The sequence below is a fragment of the Notechis scutatus genome, chromosome 2 (assembly GCF_049901735.1).
Source record: "Notechis scutatus isolate UNSWTSFEM ecotype Mainland chromosome 2, rNotScu1.2, whole genome shotgun sequence".
Taxonomy (NCBI): domain Eukaryota; kingdom Metazoa; phylum Chordata; class Lepidosauria; order Squamata; family Elapidae; genus Notechis; species Notechis scutatus.
In genome coordinates, this window is record NC_142010.1 from 111862375 (window position 1) to 111882298 (window position 19924).

The following is a 19924-nucleotide window of genomic DNA, read 5'->3' on the forward strand; positions in this document are numbered from 1 at the left end:
GAAAACCATCTCAGAGCCTGTTCAAACTAGCATCTTTCATTCTTCCCTATTTGTCCCATAGAAGCAATTCTGATTATTTTTTAAAAAAATGTTTTTTCTTATTGAACAATACTATTTTAATATGAATTGGAAAGATTTGTACCTGGAAAAACAGGCTGTCATAAATAAAAGAACAAGTAAGTATTGGCTGTCATAACTGAACATAGCTACCAAACTTACAAATAGGATGTAGCATTGGCAGTAAAACAACAATGGATAAACCTTGTTCTCATAGACATTTGTCTTATCATATTGCTAAATTTTAGTCTTTTTTATTTTGTTATCTCATTTTATTGTATTTGTTCTACCATTTCCTTCCATTACTTTATAATTTTTTAAAATAACTAAAGTTTTTTTTTTAATACTAAAGTGGGACATCTATGGAGGTCCCAGTCATCCAGGTGGTCATGGTTGTCCCAAAGGTGCTTTTTTTTAAAAAAAAAAAAAAAGTCCATTTGCTTCTTTAAAAAAGCACCTTTGGGATACTAAAGTGGGATAGAAATTTGTGTCCTGTAAAAATGCTAATAAATACCAATGGCAGGAAAGGTAGACAATGAAGTTATGGTCTTAATAGCTTGAATGCAAAACTTCCAGAAGGTATCTGATTAAGAAAAGATTAAGAAAATATTTCATGTAAGTGGATGGGTCCAAGCAGGTTCTTCTTCTAGAGATGAAGATCTATTAAATCTTTCGTTGTCACAGCTCTTGTGCTACTGCAAGGGAGCCAGTGGTACATATTCCTGGGACCTCAACTTTTTGAATCAGAGTGCACATTTGGAATGTTAAGAATGTATGACTGCAAATTCTCACAACATAGTTGCCATGGTAGATATAGCCAATCACAAAGCACCTGTATATCGGCAAACAAACCTCTAGGTTACAACTTATTCAATTTTATTTTCCTGAGAATGTCTCTATATAGGGGGACAGCGTTATGTAAGCTGGGTCTTGAAGAAAAATTGTCGCCTTTTAGGATCGTTACATTATACAGGTGGATTTTTTTAAAAAAGTATTTAAGATAATCATCCAAATTTGGTCCTACAATAAGTAGGATATACAACCTTGATTTTTATTATCAGCTTTGGGTCTATTTTGCCAAGGATGGAAGCAGGGATTCAGGAAAAATCTTTGTTTTTTTGTTAAGTAGAATCTTTTTTTCCAACCACACCCGACATATTTGAAAAGGCGACCGCACAAGCGAAGCGCAGATGCGGGAATGACCATCCGAGCAAGAACAAGGACAACCTGATCACAAGAAAAAGAGGTAGTGAGCGACGCCCGCCACCAGAGGAGGCGAGGAGAAAGGAGGAGACGCGGACCTCCTCCCCCTCACCTTCCGAGGGCTAGGCGGCGCCTGATCGGCTCGGCGCAGCCGTGGTGTAACCTGATCGGAGGTGGGGCGGAGTCTCCGAACCAGCCGGCAACATGGCGGAGGCGGAAGGGGAAAGCTTGGAGTCCTGGCTGAGTGAGTAACACTTGCCCTCTTTCCTGCCGCCGGGCAAGCGGGGGGCAGCGGTGGCCGAGGTGGCAGGAGCCTCGCCTTGCCTGGGAAGGAAGGCGCGTTAGGAATAGGGGGCGGGCGGGTGAAAGGCAGGGCAAGCGTTTGCACCGCTGGAGAGGAAGGCGAATGGGGGATCATGACCAGCCCTGGAGGTGGAAGTCTGAGCGGGTGGAGGAAGGCTGGCTTTGACCCTGATCGGCTGAGCATCGGGGATCCGGGGCTGGAAACAGAGGCGGGACCCGGTTGAAAAGCTGTGGCGGGGCAGCAGCTCTGTTGCCTCCAAGGATTCATCAGGTGGACAGCCGGCTCTTAAGACTAAAGGCAGCCCACGGAGAGCTCGAGGGTGCTGCTGGTTGTCATTTACCTCCGCCCACCTAGCCTTCCCAAGCTTTGGACCAGGGGCCTCTTGCAATCCGGCCTTTTGGTTCCTTCTGATCCAGAGCTGGTGCGTTGCTCCTTCTAGCTTATAGGGATGCCCTTAATAAATGGGACACTTCCTCTTCTCTGGGATCTGGGACAAGGCGTTATTTACTTCTCTGGCAGTATGCAAATTATTATAATGCTCTGTGGGTTACAAATTGGATCGACTTTGTAATTTGGGCCAATGGAGCTTATCCTTCAGGACAGTCACATGGAATCCTCAAATTAGGACTGCAATTGGGACCGGAATTGCCATTGCTAAGTGATGTGATTGTCATGTGACCACATGACTTAGAGATGACAATCTAGGCAGTTCTGATTGTTTGTCATAACTCCAGTAGTGTGGGTCATTAAGTGGGAAGTGCCTGTGCAGGAATGTTTGCAGGAGGGTGGGAGAGGCCTGAGAGACTTGTGGTCTTGCCTGCCAGTTTCCCCCGTTGACTTTGCTTGTAGAAAGTCACAGTCATGTGACCGCAGGATTCTGCAACCAGTCAACAGTGCAAGCTAGTTGCTAAGCTCTTCAATTTTGTTCATGTGACTGTAATGTCTGGAACTTTGAGAACCAGTCATAAGTCCCTTTGTTCAGCACTATCATAACTTAAAATGATCCCTGGAATGAATGGTTGTAATCCAAGGATTACCTGTATTTTTACAGTACCGTTTTTACTTCGTTTACTTCGGAATATACCCAAATCACTTTTTCCCTTCACTTTTATTTGTTATAAAAAGATAACATTTCCTGAAATAGACACTTTGTTTCTACTATCCTCTTATTTATCTCTTCTTTCCATTCACTTATTCGTAAGTTACTCATTAGTACTGATTTTGGCCTTGTCACAATTTTCCAGTGTTGTAATTTCCTATCTAGCTCTTTTCAGGTCTGTTGGACAGCTTTTAAATGGTACTGGAAAAAAAAATCATTTTTTTCCTCTTTCTGCATTGAACTGCAAGTGAGGTGTTATGTTTTGCCTGTTGCAATAAAATAAGGAAGACTCTGCACTTCAATACACATAAATATACACTCTGTTAAACAAAAACTCTGAGTTGCATTGGCAGTAGTTGAAGACTCCTGCGGTTTGGCTCCATTAAGCAATGATTCGTTTCTAAGAGGAGGAAAGTAAAATATTCTATGTGCATTTCTTCTGTTAAATAAGTACAATATATTTCTTGGGCTTTCTATGGGTTTACATTTCAAGTTTTCTAAGTAAATTCTGTTTTATTGTTCAGCATAGAAGAGGGCACGATGGCTCAGCAGTTAAAGACACTGAGCTTGTCAGCTGGAAAACTGACAGCCTGTGTTCAAAACCTGAGTGCCACACAACAGGGCGAGCTCCCATTCCTGCCCCAGCTCCTGCCCACCTAGCAGTTCAAAAGCATGCAAGTAGATTAATAGGTACCACTTTGGTGGCAAGGTAACAATGTTCCATGTGCCTTTGATGTATAGCCATGCTGGCCACATGATCATGGAAAATGTCTTTGGACAATGCTAGCTCCCTCAGCCAAGAAATGGAGATGAGCACCATACTCTAGAGTCACCTATAACTAGACAGGGAAACCTTTATTTTACCTGTTCAGCATATATTTGAATTACATCATTCTTCCAGATATATTTTAAATTGTAGAAATGGCATAAGGATGGGGAACAAATGGATGAGAGTTTAAGAATCCAAGAAGAGCTTTGGTTAGTCTGACCAAAATTGTTTGGTTCAGCATTTTCTATGCCAACTCAAAGCAAGTCAGAGCTGGTCCTATAAATCAGGGGTCCCCAACCACCGGTTCGCTGGACCGGCACCGTCCGTGGAACAAGTCCTACCGGGTCGCTGGTTTGCTACGCCGCCATCTTTTTGATGAAAAGTGCTTCCGGTGAGCTTTTCCGGTAGAAAGCTCACCGGAAGCACTTTTTCATCAAAAAGATGGCGGCGCCCAGCTGATGCCGGTACCGGGTCGCTGCACCCAGCTGATGCTGGTACCGGGCCGCGCATAAAAAAGGTTGGGGATCACTGCTATAAAATGATACTGATGTTCTAGTCCTAGGTCCTGAGGCCTACCCAATACAGGAACTTCATCTTAATCACTCTACCACTCTACCAGTTACCCATGACACAGTGCATCAAAGGAATATTGTCTAAGGCTGAACAATGTAAATTCATGCCTTCCACCCCATTTTTACAGTATATTTGTTATGCAACCTTAAAAATGATAAAGCGGTTTTTGAGTTAAGAATGCCAATTTGGTGAATACCTGGACAAAACCATGTAGGGGTTTCTTCTTGGCAACAATACAAAACTGGTTTGCAATTGCTTTTTCCCCAGAATTGTCTAACCTACAGCTTTATTATTTTCTGGTGATCTGATCTCCTATTCAAGTACTAGCCGGCAAACAATTATCTCTCGGCATCAGACTTCTGTCTGCTATAGGAGAATAACAGCATTAATCTTTTTTTTCACTTTGACATAATGTATGTGAAGCATTTAGAACAAACTAAGGACATATCACAGGCAATGCAGGCAATGCATTTCAAAGTCTATCAAGCGCCACTATCTCCAAGATTAATAACAGTAAGGCTATCAGTCACTGGGAGTAACAATTGAAAAAGGTAGTCATGTAGTATTACTTGTTGGTTTTGCAGAAGTATATATTGCTACTGTGACAAATAGAATTTACTTCCATGAATTTTTATAGGAAGAAAGAATAAATTTGAGAAAACTCCACTTGATTAAAAAAAAACCTTTTTAGTTCCAACAGCAGTTCCTGTTTTTCCTCTTATGATTGTTTTATTTTATTTCCTACTTTTATCACAGATAGTCTTAGGCTTATGACCACAATTGAGCCGAAAATTTATGTTGTTAATTGAGACATTTGTTAAATGAGTTTTGCCCCATTTTATGACCTTTCATGCCACAGTTGTTAAGGAAATCATGGCAGCTGCTACCATGTTTGTTAAGTGAATCTGGCTTCCCCATGGACTTTGCTTCTCAGAAGGTCACAAAAGCTGTTCATATGATCTTGAGACACTGCAAACGTCATAAAGATGAACCAGTTGCTAAGCATCTGAATTTTGATCATGTGCTGCAACGAAACCGGTCATAAGTCACTTTTTTCAGTGCCATTGTAACTTTGCAAGTCTGTTGTAAGTCAAGGACTACCTGTGTTTTTCTAAATAAGGCGGCAAACATGTCTAGTACTTCTCCCTATTTATCCCACAACAACAATCCTGTCAGGTAAGTTAGGTTGTGAGGGTGTAACTGGCCCAGTTACTCAGCTGGCTTCCATGCCTAAGGTGGGACTTAAAATAGCAGATTGCAAGTCTTTTTTAGTTGAAGTCAAGCATAGAAATAGGTGTTAATGCTTTGCATAATCTAATAAGTATTATGTATATGTGTAAGTCAATTATCACAAATAAAGATCACAAATAGATTGTTCATATTTTCTTAAGAAAATTCTAATCTGTTCATCTGTATTGGGCTCTGACATCAAGTATTAATCGTTCTTTTACTGCTGCTAGTCTGTGTTGCTTACCTTAAATATTTCATTTTTTAAAAAAAGTGTCTTTTATTTGGATTTCTAATTACTGGAAAATAAGTTTGGATAGTAATTAGAATAGGAATTCACTAAATTAAAAAGCGAATTAGTGTTTTTCATATTCTCATAACTTCATTTTCAATAACTAAATTATGTTAACCAAAAATGATTACATAATTTATGTTGGCATTTCAGTTTATTCTTTTTTTCTAACTTTTAAACTATTAACTAGAAAATAATTACTGACTTCAAAGATTAAAGAGAAAGGAAAAGAAAAGATGTATAAAGATCCCCAGTTTCTCTGCCTTATTAAATCAGAGTTGCCAGTTCCTTTTAAACCAATCTTGAATTCGGGTTCACACTTTATCTGTGTTGGATACAACACTCTAAAAAAGCTATAGGTATGAAAAAAAAAGTTTGATTAAAATGAATTGCTTATCAAACGATTTGCCTCACTTACAAAAATAATAAAATATCCTAACATCAAATATTCTGTCTCTCACCCACAAACCACTGTGACATAAGACACATGCCCACGTTCTCCATCTCTCTTCCAGCAGAAGCAGCCAAGAAGAAGAAGGAAAAAAAGCAGGATGGAAATGGGGTGAACAGTTGCTGCATTGGAAGGCAAGAGAAAGATGGGAGGAGGGGAAACTGAACTGGACGGAGATGGGAAAGGAGAAAAAAGTAACTGGACAGGGAAGGAAATAAGAAGAGAGAAGTCACGCTTTAGTGTTATGAAAGAGTTATATTCACCAAACACAGTCTTTCTCAAGTCATCTTCAAAGCTGTCCAGTGTTTTCAGCAGAACTGTTTCCTATGTCCGGAGCTTCTCTTTGTATAACTGAACATAGTTGTATTGTCCTGATTTCTGGTTCAGAAATCATGGTAGACATTGTTACACATTCAAAAAACTTGCTGTGACCACTAAAACTGGGTGGAGGAGGGAGTGTGCAGAATTACTATGGTATTTTTAAAATGAAAAACACTTTTACATTCATTGCATCTATGTTCTAATATCAAAATAAAGAAACAAATGAGCAAAAAGACGTTAAAAAATTATGATCCCTTTAAATTATTTTTCTGGCATAGACATGATATCTCCTTGGCCTTTTTGTGCATCCAGTTGATACTAATATCAACCACAGTTATTCTCTTAAAAGGCCCTGGATTATATATGGTGGTCTTGTGGCTGTTTTTTTCCTTATTATCATTTTGTTTATCATTTTCTTATTTATCATGCTTAAAATTTAATCCCATTAATCTCCAAAGGATGTGTGACTTTTGCTGCCATCACTAATTGTTTCATGGTGTTTAAATTATTTTTTCTCCTGTATTTCATGATATATACAAGGCAATATAAATAGGTGGATTTGAGGGAAGCTATAGAACAACATAATAACTTTGTTAACATTTAAACAAAGACTTGAACTAAATGTAACCATTTAAATCACTTAACATGCTTTATAATGAGATTCTCTTAATATCACAAAATAACTTGTTGGACTTCAAATCCTTGCTTTACCTGCATTAAATATATATTCAAAAACCTCTCACTTTGACAGATAGAGATTTTCTAGGACTTGGATTTGAAGTTTTCCTCAGACACTGTCCTTCCACCCACAGCTCCCAAATCCATCTCTTCTGTTTTCATCTCCCTCTGGAATAAAATCCTGGACAAAAGCCCCACCTTATCAATTGACTGGATTTTTCCTACCCAATGATCACATTCTGCAGACTTGATACAGTACATCTCTGTTCTGCATTTATGGTCTTGTTTTCAGTGCCAATTCTCTTTTGAAACCACAGTTACTTAGAATTGGTTTCTTGTTTATTGTGGATTTTCTGCATTTGAACATGAAACATCAATTATATTTTGAGTTTAGGACTGATTACTGCTCAGTCATCTTTTTGTAATTTGGAAGGGCACCTTTTAATCACAGGTATCTGCATTATAATTTGCTTGCTCATAATATTAAATATTTCTTGTTTAGATTCTTAGTTACCCACAGTAGGATAGGGTTTGTGATTATTGTAGCCTTTTCCCTTTTTTGGTACATAATGGACTTCTTATGTCCTATGAGTTCTCAAGGTTTATGGGGCAAGTTTACATTCTGTAATAGGTATCATTCAGGATAGAAAAAGTCAAATATCAGTAGTAGATAAGGTTTTTGCGGGCCAAAGCTAAACTGTTATGATACAGGGACCTTTGAATGTTCCAAGAGATTCCTCCTGACTGGAATCTGTTTAAAAACAATATGATTTTCTCGATTTTAGCAAATCTCACTTGCTGCCAAAGTCACTGGATATGTTTTGTCCCCAATGGGCCCTGCAGCTATATAGCTTCAGATGTTTTCTGAGCCTCTTTTTAAATCCACACGTCACAGAGATTTCTTGAGATTATGTGCTGGGTTGGGTGATAATAAAAAAGATGTTAAGCATATGATTGTACTGTGGCATGTCTAACTTATGCCTGTTCATTCAGCCAGGCTTCCATTTAAGCAGGCAGCTGATTATCTAGATCCAGGATTTTTTACTTTGTATATTTTTTTTATTTTTACAAAATGTTTATCTTGCCCCAATTGATTGACTCAATGCCAGTATGACATTCACATAACATAACTAAAAAAAAGGTCAGCCAGTCACCATCAATTTAATTAATTATTTTCAGGTAGAATATTCTGTATCTATTGGTGTTGCCTCTGCTATTCCACTTTTCATTATGCTACACATTAGGAGCCCCTAATTTTTGAGGGTCCATGGTGGTGTATGCGCATATTCTCTCAAAATTGATCCTACCATGGCAGCTCTATCAAAATCCTGGACTTTAGCCACCCACGGTTTTATTTTGTAAAAGTGCTTCTGGAGGTTTGATTGGAGTCATTGAAAATTCAGTTTATGCTTGAGGCTAGTGCTTTGCTTGCAACATTCCAGTTTGCCATTCATTTTTTTTTAAAATTAAAATTACTGGGGGTGGGGGGAGAGAGAACATGAGGTAGGGTAGAAAGGCTGTTTGTCTCCAGGAAACATTTTAATAGGCATATTGATGCCTCTCAGATGCCAGCTATGACAGAATAAAAATCCTGGAAGCACCTGGTATTGTTTTTGTTCTTCCTCTATACACATATAGCTCTCCTTTAAAAAAATTATCTCAAACAAAGGTGTTTTGGGGAAATGATTTCTTGCTAATATTTTTTGTAGGCAGGTGCATGTGTGTGTTGTGGCAAATACTGCTGAATATTGTGTAAAGCACTGAAAGAAAAGTGCTTCAAGTCACATGGAAGTAAACGTGAAGCACTTCATTTTCAAATATTTGAAGCAGTGGTATCCTCTGAAGGGTTTGCATCGCTGCTTTGAGTGCTGTTCTGGCAGTCTCTTCATGCATGTTGATGCCTAACCTGTTTGCTCTGGTGGGAAGAAAATGAAGCAATCAGTTGCACATCCACAAGTGTTTGGAAAATGGGGAACAACTTCTAAATCAGCTGCGTGAGCTGATTCAGGCAGCTGATTCACTATTTCCCTTTATTTGTTATATTTATGTCCTGTCTTTCCTCTAGAACAGTGGCCTTCAACCTTTTGGACACCAGGGACTGGTTCCGTGGAGAAGGGTTTTTCTGCGGACTGGAGGGAGCATAGTTTCACATGCTGCCTGTATCCCATGCTTCTTTGCGCAGCCCAGTTCCTGGTATGCTGCAGACTGGTGCCAGTCCATGGACCATGGGTTCTAGACCCCTGCTCTAGAAGCTCAAGAGGCTATACGTAACATGCCTTTCTAGTTTTTGTGATTGATAGTTTGGACTAAAAGACAGGCACAGGTTCACCCAGTAAGTTTTCATGATCATCATGGTTTTGGAGCCAGTATCCCAAGGCCCTTCTGAAGGAGAAAGGGAGATAAATGTACTAGCATATTACTCACCAACTACTTCAGGTCAGAAGGAAGTTTTGAGATTTTTTTTTAAAAAAAACCATTAATACCTTTGCTTTTTCTTTTTAACCAGACAAAGCCACCAACCCCTTGAATAGACAGGAAGATTGGGAGTATATTATTGGCTTCTGTGATCAGATCAACAAAGAACTTGAAGGGTTCGTATCCAAAACTATCCAGACTGTATCACAAAGTTTTATTGAAGAAAGATTTTTTTTGTGGGGGGGGGGGAGCGGCAGGATTTGATCCTTAGTTTAATACAGTTCATGTGATATGTAATACTTGGATTTTGATAGATATTGATACAGGTAATCATCGACTTACAGCCATTAGTTTAGCAATCATTCAAAGCTAGAACGGCACTGAAAAATGTGACTTATGACCAGTCCTTATACTTAAAGCTGTCGTAGCACACCATGGTCACATGATCAAAATTTGGGCGGATGGCAATTGGCATGCATTTATGATGGTTGCAATATTCTGGGATCACCATTTGTGACCTTCCCAGCCGGCTTCTGACAAGCAGAGTCAATGGGGGAAGCCAGATTTGCTTAACAACTGATGTGATTTGCTTAACAACCATGGCAAAAAAGGTTGTGAAAACAGGCACAAGTCATATAGTCACTTTGCTTATTAACAATAGAAATTATAGTCCCAATTGTGGTTGTAAGTTGAGGACCACCTGTATTTTGTACTCTCAAACATGAAAACTTCAAGGAATATTTTTTATAAGATGCATGACAAAGCACTCCAATGAATATGGCTGGGGGTTGGTTTTAAATCCAGGAATAAGCTTCAAAACATTTTATTTCATTTCCGATTCTGATAGCTTTTGGAATATGAGAGATATTAGTTGCTCGTTTCAAGTGTTTCCTCCTCAAAATACTGCAGTGATTCTACATATTAGTGGGCATGTGGGGTTTAAATGTTTTTAGGGGAAAAATAGATTTCTGTCAACAAATGTAATAAATGGTAGCAGTTAGAATGACTGGAAAATGTTATCTTTCCAATTTTGGGAAAACGAAAGGCGTTAAAACAGCTTTCTCTGATCCTTAAGAGGTTTGCCTTGGGTTGGTCCAAGATGGCTGTCTTTTCTTTGCACAATACCCGAGAACACTGCCAAAACAATAAACAGAACCCTGGTAGAGAATTTGGAGGTCTTGTTTCGACTGCATCCTTGCCTGTGTCATTTTATAAAACTACATTGGGTTGAGAAGTTGACAGACCAATGACCGCTCTGGTATTTTTGCATCATAAATCTTTCCAGGTTCTTTTCTCCCTCTGAAATTAGATTTAATGTTTATATTTAAAAACAGTATTTTGAAAATGAGATTGCTGCATATTGCAGGGGCAGCTATGAAAATGAAACATTTTCTATTGTTCTGTATTTCCCAAACCTTAGTGTGAATAAGCAGAAGTAGCACTCTCTTTCTTCTCTCTCGAATTTGAGATAATAGTTTTTTTTTTCAGGGACAAAGAACACTGGTCTCCTATCTTTCTCTGTAGGCGACCAGGTACTTGGGGAATGATATTTAAATAAGTAACCTATTTATTTCAGTCCACAGATTGCTGTTAGATTGCTGGCTCATAAAATCCAATCACCACAGGAATGGGAAGCAGTCCAGGCCTTGACAGTAGGTCTTCCTTACCTCTCTTTTGAAATTCTGGATTTGCATGCAGATTAATATCTTCATGAAGTAGAATTATCAATGGTGCTACGAAGAGTTATATAAATTAAGGAAAATTGTTGAATATTAAGCCTCTTCTGTGGCAAACTTTACATCATTTTTCTTATTTCTCTCTAGCTTTTTAACTATGGAACAGAACAGTAGTGGAATTCAATTTTTTTTACTACCGGTTCTATGGGCGTGGCTTGGTGGGCATGTCAGGGGAAGGATACTGTAAAATCTCCAGTGAGAGGTGGTATTTGCCAGTTCTCCAACCTACTCAAAATTTCCACTACCGGTTCTCCACAACTGGTCAGAACCTGCTGAATACCACCTCTGGAACAGAGATATAAATACCAGCTTCACATATGAGAAGATGTATAGGACTATATTTGCCTTAACATCTTGTTACAAAAAGTTTTTACTCTTTATGATTTTGAAGTAAAGTATAAGAATATACAATTGTGGTTATGTCTAAAGTCACTGACTTAGCTGGCATTAGCTAGGAAAGGATATTAATTCCTGAACAATTATTTGTTAAGTTTTGTGGGCTGATATGAATGCAGTCCTCTTTCTTCAATGCATAACCTGGAAGGTCAGAAGTCAGTTTTTCCAGATGTAAACTGCATGTTTTCCTGAGATATAATGCATTAATATGATTTAATAATGTCTAATTGGTGTCTTCATTTCATTTTGCTGAATTGTGCTATGTTCCATAACATGCCAGTGAAGGCCACTGTTTATATAGTAATATCAAAAAGTAGTCTTCTGACCCAGTAAATTAACTCTGACTGGGTTACTTTCTCTATTCTTTGGAGTTAGATTATTTCCACCTAGTTCTCTAATATTACTCCATCCATATTATTAACACTTTTAGTGTCCACAACTGAGACAGTCACAGAGGATCTTCCTAAAAATGGGATTTATCTGGGCACTTCAATTCTTACAGATCCACGCACAGTTCTTATATTTTGGCCATATCAAAATGTCATTTCATGCTGCCTTCTCTGCAAGCTGCTGCTTGGAGGGGAAAAGTCAATGTTAGATTTAGAAGAGGTGGGAAAAGCTACTGAAAGCTATTAGCAAGGGGAATATATTTCCAAGAGCACTTCACAATGAGGTCCCCAACAGATTATCCTTGAAGGAATGGGACTCTCAGAAGAAAAAAAATATCTACTTTTGTCTTACGTGAAACCCTGATGGTATAAATACCATTGGGTGATTTCATAGGCAACCTGTGACTTCTTGGAGACACGTTGGAGGGCTTCTTTCAGGTAGACATGTCCTGATTTTTGATACTTATCTCATGTCTGTTTGCTTGACTTATAGGTGCTAGAAGCTTGTATGAAGAACTGTGGGCGCAGATTTCATAATGAAGTAGGGAAGTTTCGTTTTTTAAATGAGCTAATAAAAGTTGTATCTCCCAAGGTTGGTATTAGTTCTATTTGCTTCATTTGTATGTGGATTGTTCATATCCCCAAAACAGTTTTTTCAGGCACATCCTTCAAAGATAAATCAGGCTGTAAATAACTGAATTGCATCTATACTTTAAAAGTGTTCACCCTATTTGAACTGTTTTTAGAACACAATGCACAACTTGGTAGGCAGAGGAATAATGCAGAGATAGGAATCATTCAAGGAGGATATGTGCAATTCAGATAATTAAAGAATTTTACACTGAAGTTCTGTGTGTTTTCACCTGGGATTGAGTTCCATTGAATTAAGTGATGCTTACTTCTGAGTGGATATTCTCGGGATTTCCTTGATGAGGTTTAGATAATGATGACTCGTTGAATCTTTTGATGATGCATTAAAATTGTGTGTGTGCACACGTATATGATTTCTTGATGTACAGTTTCTTAAGCTGCTGCATCTGAAACCAGCAAAACAATCATTTGTAATGTAGTTGAGCTTAGAGAAATCTTATAGTACAAAAATGATTATTTCATTTAAGGGCAGAACAGCTAAAATCTTTTACCTTCTTGGTCATTCTTGCAGTACTTGGGAGAAAGAGTATCAGAAAAGGTAAAAACCAAAATAATCGAGCTGCTGTACAGCTGGACAGTTGCTTTGCCAGATGAATCCAAAATCAAAGATGCCTACTACATGTTGAAAAGACAAGGTAGAGAATTATTTCCTGTACTCCTTTTTTTTCTCCTTTGTAGCTTGATAGAATTTTGTAATACTGTAATAACAGGAGTATACAGTTATACGTTAGGAACAGTAGTTAGGAACCCACATGTTATAGAATAGTACAGAACATCTTCCCTCCACAAAATGCTATGGAGTTCTTAATGTTGCCATTCTGGATAGTCCATGGAGTTCTGGATAGTATTAACAGCCAATCCACATATTGAATACTAATTACTAATTAGTATTCTAATTATTTACTAATGCTAATTTTTGCACTTAGATATAAAGCTTCTTTGGAGTCTTAGATCAGGTGATATACAAAATAACCAAGTTAAATGAAGCATGCTTAATCTAATTCAGGCTTCCCCAAATTACTATACTTTGGATACGTAGATTTACAGCTCTTATCATCCCCTAGTAACATTGTCTTGAGCATTGTGGGTCAAATGACAAAAGTTCTAGTTGTACCAATTAGAGCCCATGAGGTTAAGAAAGGATGGCCTATATGAGATTTCCCCAACCTGAGCCTCTTCCAGTGTGTGGAGTTCAACTCCCCTAGCCAAGCATGGCCCTCCAGGCTAGAAAGCAGGAAGTCATGAGTTGAAATCCTACCTTAGCCATAAGAGGCAACTGAGTGACTTTGTGCTAGTAACGTTCTCTCAGCCCAACCCAGCTCACAGGGTGGTGGTTGTGTGGAAAATAGCAGAAAGAAGATGTGTTGGATATGTTCACCACCTCGGGTTTTTTGTAAAAATAATAAAAGTGGGGAATCAATCCTGATGGTTGCAGTTCATATACCTGGCAAGAAGCTAGTTTAGGGGAAATTGATCTGGACAAAGAAAAAAACTGTCTTAAAGCAGAAATGTTGCATGATGATGAGTTGCAAAGAATCAAACACACTAGTCCCTCTGAAGGTGATCTGACTATTGTTATTCAAAAGCAGGAGGTAGAAAGAGAGAAGCAGACTCAAGCCTTTCGGATACTTCGGTGTAACATTCCTGTTGTTTTCTCTTTGCTTTCAGGCATTGTCTTGTCTGATCCTGTTATTCCTGTGGAGAAAACCCTTATTCCCTCTCCGCCACCTCGTCCCAAGAACCCCGTGTTTGATGATGAAGAGAAATCCAAGGTAAACCTGAAGCCTCTGCTATGATAATGTGCAATAGGCAAGTTCCATTGGGCTTCTTTTCATAAGCTAGAGCAGTGTTTTTCAACTTTGGCCGTTTAATGGATGGCTGGGGTATTCTGGGAATTGAAGTCCACACATTTTCAAGTGGCCGAGGTTGAGAAACACTGGAATAGAAATGGTAAAACTGGGATTTAGTAGCTTTCCTGCTCCCTCTCCATCTGCAGAGTTAAAAACGTTCAAGAGTGAATGTTTCTTATTTCCCATGAATGTTGTAGCACCACAACTCTGATATTTTGGAAGCAATTGCAGATACTTCTGGGGGCACTACAAAATGTCATGCTTCTTGATCTTGCTTGTTCCGAAGATAGGAACGTTAAGGGTTGCATTTTTAAGTGTAAAGAAACCCCAGTCAGGTGAAGTGTTCACAAATTCTGACCTGTTATGTGATATAAATCTTACTTTTGTTCTGAACAAGGTAGTACGGTATTTCCCTATTTCTTTGTGGGTGAAGAAAATGTTTCACTTTGGTCATCCTCTGAATTTAGGGCTGAATTGAATAGGTCAGTGATGGCTAACCTTTTTGTCCTTGCAAAAATGCAATGCACATGCAACCCCGCCCTCCCCTGCGCATGCGTACATGCTACCCCCGTGCTACTCCTGCTCCCTGCGCATGCATGTGCTCCCCTGTGCTACCCCCACCCCCTGCACATGCACACCTATCTTCCGCATGCACACACACACCGCCACGAAAATCAGCTGGCTGGCGGGAGGCATTCGCGCATGCACAGTGGAACTGAGCTGGGCCAATGGCTTGCGTGCCGGCAGAAATGGCTCTGCCTGCCACTTCTGGCACACGTGTCATAAGTTCACCATCACAGGCTTAGGTTGTTTGGCATCATAGTAATTCATATCTTGTTATATACTATGAATATGATTTGTTTTTCTTCTGAGGAAGGAAAATGAGGAAGTGACTGAGTTGAGTCCTTAAAAGATCATCCACACAGCTTACTCTAATCTATTAATTTATTACATTAGCAATAGCATGTATTAGGCTTGTATACTGCTTCACAGAGTTTTACAGCACTCTCTAAGTGGTTGACAGTGTCAATATTGCCCCCAACAATCTGGGTCCTCATTTTACCAACCTCATTTTTCCAAAGGATGGAAGTCTGAGTCAATTTTGAGCTGGTCAGAATAGAACTCCTGGAGTGAACAGTGAGTTAGCCTGCAGCACCGCATTCTCCAGAAATTATGGCAACCCAGAAGTGACTTTGCCAACGCCAGGGCTGACTCTGAAGTCTTGGTTGGTTGTTTTGTTAATGAGCTTAGATACATTCCAACAAGTTCAATGTTGTGTTTATAGGCCACATTTCACCCTAAGTATTCCAGAAGGTTGAGGTCAGAATGCCAAAAGTCAGCATTTGATGCTTCAAATATGCATCAGGTATAAAAATTTTAGGATTCCTTTAGTGAATTTTTGCAAAAGGAGGGGAAAAAATGAGCCAGTGATTTTATTTACTTATCTTTTCCTTTTTGCAGCTTTTAGCTAAACTGTTGAAAAGCAAAAACCCAGATGATTTACAAGAAGCAAACAAGCTTATTAAATCTATGGTGAAAGAGGTGAGATTGAGCACTTAATAATACTGTAGAGGTGATGATTGCTTGGAATTTGTTTCATAGATTCACATATTTTAGAATCTTTTTACCTGTTACCAGAAAATTAAATATGCTGACCCTCTAGTAATAAGATTTTTGTTTTCCTTATCACCAAGTTCTTATCTCTGTGTGAAACTATATCAGGAGGTTGTGTAACAAATAAGACAAGCTAGTCAATGATTTGTAGCTCCACTCAGCCTTCCAACTCTTAAATTAGAGAATTGTTAAGTTCTATTATCTTCAGTTCACTGGCTCATTTGTTTACTAATGTCTGTATCATATGACAGAGAGCCAGTTTGGTGTAGTGATTAAGGTGCCAGGCTAGGAGACTACGAGGTCTATTTCTGCACGAAGCCAGCTGGGTGACCATAAGCCAGTCACTCTCAGCTCCAGGAAGGACTCAAACTACTTCCAAAAATCTTGCTAAGGAAACTGATATCTAATCTAGGTAGTCACCAGGAGTCATCAGTGGCAACCCTGCCCCACCATCACGTGACAAGATAGCTGTGCTTCCATCAGTTCAGTCGATGATTTATGCCATTATTCCATAACTTGGTACCCTGCAAATATGTTGGACTACAACACTCATTCCCAGCCAGCATGGAATTTTCCTTGCCAAAATATCTTCCCCCACAAACCTTTTCCTTTTTGTTATGATACTCTCTCTTGATTAATGTAATCTAATTTCTTGCTTTTATCCGTGGTTTTTCTTCCCCTGCATATTGTGTAGTGTGGTATTTATCCTTTCCTTCTTAAATCTCTTATCTTAAATAACTAAAAGTGATCTAGCCAGATCAGTCAAAAACTAAACTTTTCTGCTGTTTTACATACTGCTACGGACAGAGTGATTCTTATTTTTTCTGCTATGATTTGTCTGTCTACATAAAACATTCCTAATAGCTTTTTTTAGAACCATGTCAGATAGCGGGATTTGTAGCCAGAATTCTAGAAACAGTCATGGGAAATATGTGGTCTCTTGAGCTCTTCAATCAGCCTGCCCTGAATCACAAGGTGAAATGAAAAGAATAAACTTAATTTGAGCTGTTTTGTTTCAAAACTGAAGGATGAGGCACGGATACAGAAAGTAACAAAGCGCATGCATACTTTGGAGGAGGTGAACAACAATGTGAAATTGTTGAATGAGATGTTGGTCCACTACAGCAAAGAATACTCTTCTGAGGCCGATAAAGAGCTCATGAAGGTTGGTATAAATCTTTTCCTTATACAAGAATTCTTGTCATGTAAGAGAGTTGCCAGCTTTACTCAGATGACCACACTTTAAGCACTCCATGGGTAGATATGAATATTTTTTCTTTTGGCTTAATTGCCTCTTTTCTCTTGTCCTTTCTGCACATAGGAGCTCTATGACAGATGTGAAACCAAGAGGCGGACATTATTCAAGCTGGCCAGTGATACAGAAGATAATGACAGCAGTTTGGGTAACTGGGACTGTTTCTTTGCAGGGAATGAAATGACTGTGTTTCTCCCCAGTAACTGACCAAAGCAGCTCCATGGCCACTGGAAAATTCCTCCTTCATTTTAAACATCTCTTGAGCTTTACAAGAGATTAACATTTTGGAAAGGTCCTTACATTAAAAAGCAGGAAACCCATAGCAACACTCTCTCTTTACACTTTCACGCTTTCTCTAATGTAGGGAAATTGCAATGGTGGAAGGAATAATCTTAAGGGAAGAGCCACAACTGAAACAGTAATTTAAAAAATCTGAGTTGGAGCAGAAGCATAATTTAAGTAAGGGTCTCAGACCGGACCTTCCCTAGTTCTCAGTAAGGACCAAGTGAGGAGGGGCATTCAGACTTGCAAGTTTTGTTACTGCAACCTTACAAAAACCAGAAAGTTAGCCTTCATAACTTTGGTTTCCTTACCTGGTCAACATTGAAGGGATAACAGAATTATAGAATGAAAAGTCATGAAACGGTGGATACTCTTCTTCTATTACTAAATTACGCAGGTTCTTTTACAATAGTCTTAGCCAGGACTACGAATTCAGTGAACTGCTTACAATTGATAAGGAAGAATACCTTCACTTGTTACTCACTACTCAATGGGCTCGTGCATTTTACAGTCCATTTTAGCCAATTTAAATTGCCTTCTATCAGCCTCATTTTCCACTTGGTGAAAAGGAAAAGAGGGAGCAGTCAATATCTGTTGGAAGCATTGAACGAAATGATAGTATGCCAAGTGATTAGGGTGAGAAAAAGATCACTGGTATAAATTTCATTTCGTAGAGTTTGTGAGTTTGATACCCCTGCCATAGATGAATATTAGAAGATAGAGCTAATGCTACAGGGGCTAATTATTTTCAACCATAATTAGTTTCAGGAAGCTGCTGCCTTAAGTGCCTAAACCATAAGAATTAAACAGAAAAAAATATTCAAATGAAACTCAGTTGGCAGTGTTGTTTTTTAATATACCGGTTCTTCTTAACACATTTCTGAATATTCAAAGCCTAAACTAAGAAGCTAGTCAGAATGACATGAACCAGAAGGGCTGATTATTTATTTGTTTATGATACATGAATCATTTCAGGCAACCCTAACCAGTGTAAAGAAACAACAGTCATAGCAGTAATGGAAATCTAATAATACACGTACATGCAATATTAAATTATAGGAAGAATTATGGCACCAGGAGCTCTATGACACTTATCTCAAATATATCTTGATAATGTTTCTAGACAGAACAAGCATTCTTGAAAACTCAGTGATTTATATCTACGCTATACGTTTTTTCCTTACAGGAGATATTCTTCAGGCTAGTGACAACTTATCACGAGTAATAAATTCCTACAAAAAAATTATTGAAGGTCAAGTCATCAATGGTGAAGTAGATCTTTCAATGCTGCCTACAACAGAAGGTCAGTCGTATTTCTCAGAAGATACATAGTTTGTTCCTTTAATTACTCTGCTTCTTTTATGTAATTTTAAAATAGTATGCAATTTGGAAGGAGGTTTTGTTTTAATATCCATAGTATAAGTACACATTAGAATCAGTCATACTGAAATACTGGCAAGAGGGCATTTCAGGCTCCTAAAACATTATTACTTCCCATATAATGGATGGTCTTAAACCTGAGAACTTCAAAGGGAAATATCCCAGCCTAAAAGCTGTGAACTACAAGCTTATGAAGTAAGTTACTTCTAAGTCAGAGGTGGGCAACTATGGCCCCTTTATGACTTGTGGACTTCAACTCCCAAAATTCCTGAGCCTAGCATGGCTTGCTCAGGAATTCTGGGAGTTGAAGTCCATAATTCATAAAAGGGCCATAGTTGCCCACCCCTATTCTAAGTAAGGACCTCAATTACAGTAATAGATTTTTCCCATAATAAGTTATTATTGAGACTGATGAATAATCATAATTATTTTAGATAATTTAACCTTCAGTGTGGTCAGCTTTTATTTCCCTGTTTTTGTTCTCTCTCTGCTAAGCTTAGTGCTTACAGACACTCTTTTTACAACACAAGGTGCATATTCCTGCTGATTTAAAATAACACTTTGTTGTACTGATAAAGGGAATTTTAGTTGTGAGATAGCCAGATTTTAAGCTTTGGAATTTCTTTTGTTTTTATTGGAACCCAAAGGTCCCTGCAAAATAGTAATGGGTAAGGTATCAAATTATGTAATCTATGATCTATGGCTGTGCTGTTGTACATAAAAATGTATGTGAAAATTATTACCATTGGATTTTGATCTGTTTTCCTCTTGCCGTTATTTTAATCTATGGAAGCTTCAAACCGTTAAAACCCATTAGCCTTCAAAGTGTCCTAAGTCTTTTTGTTATGTTTGTCATGTTTTGCTGGCTGTTATGAACTTGAATATTCAAAACCATATTCATAACAACAAAGCATATTTCTGAGTAATGCTGAATGACAAAGAATAGACGTGAGGTACAAGAGAAAGAACTCATTCCCAGATC

At 38.5% G+C, this 19924-nt stretch overlaps 1 protein-coding gene across 1 annotated transcript in view; it reads left to right on the plus strand.

Moving 5' to 3' along the window:
- Positions 1 to 1452: 1452 nt before the first annotated feature.
- The window catches only part of GGA3 (golgi associated, gamma adaptin ear containing, ARF binding protein 3), a 28932-nt gene continuing 10460 nt past the window's right edge, over positions 1453 to 19924 (plus strand). The window contains exons 1-10 of the mRNA XM_026667435.2: positions 1453 to 1504; positions 9481 to 9565; positions 10966 to 11041; positions 12404 to 12502; positions 13073 to 13196; positions 14230 to 14333; positions 15873 to 15953; positions 17053 to 17190; positions 17347 to 17428; positions 18749 to 18865. Of these exons, the coding sequence (XP_026523220.2) occupies positions 1465 to 1504; positions 9481 to 9565; positions 10966 to 11041; positions 12404 to 12502; positions 13073 to 13196; positions 14230 to 14333; positions 15873 to 15953; positions 17053 to 17190; positions 17347 to 17428; positions 18749 to 18865 (946 nt within the window). The 5' untranslated portion in view covers positions 1453 to 1464. The remainder of the gene's footprint in view (positions 1505 to 9480; positions 9566 to 10965; positions 11042 to 12403; positions 12503 to 13072; positions 13197 to 14229; positions 14334 to 15872; positions 15954 to 17052; positions 17191 to 17346; positions 17429 to 18748; positions 18866 to 19924) is intronic.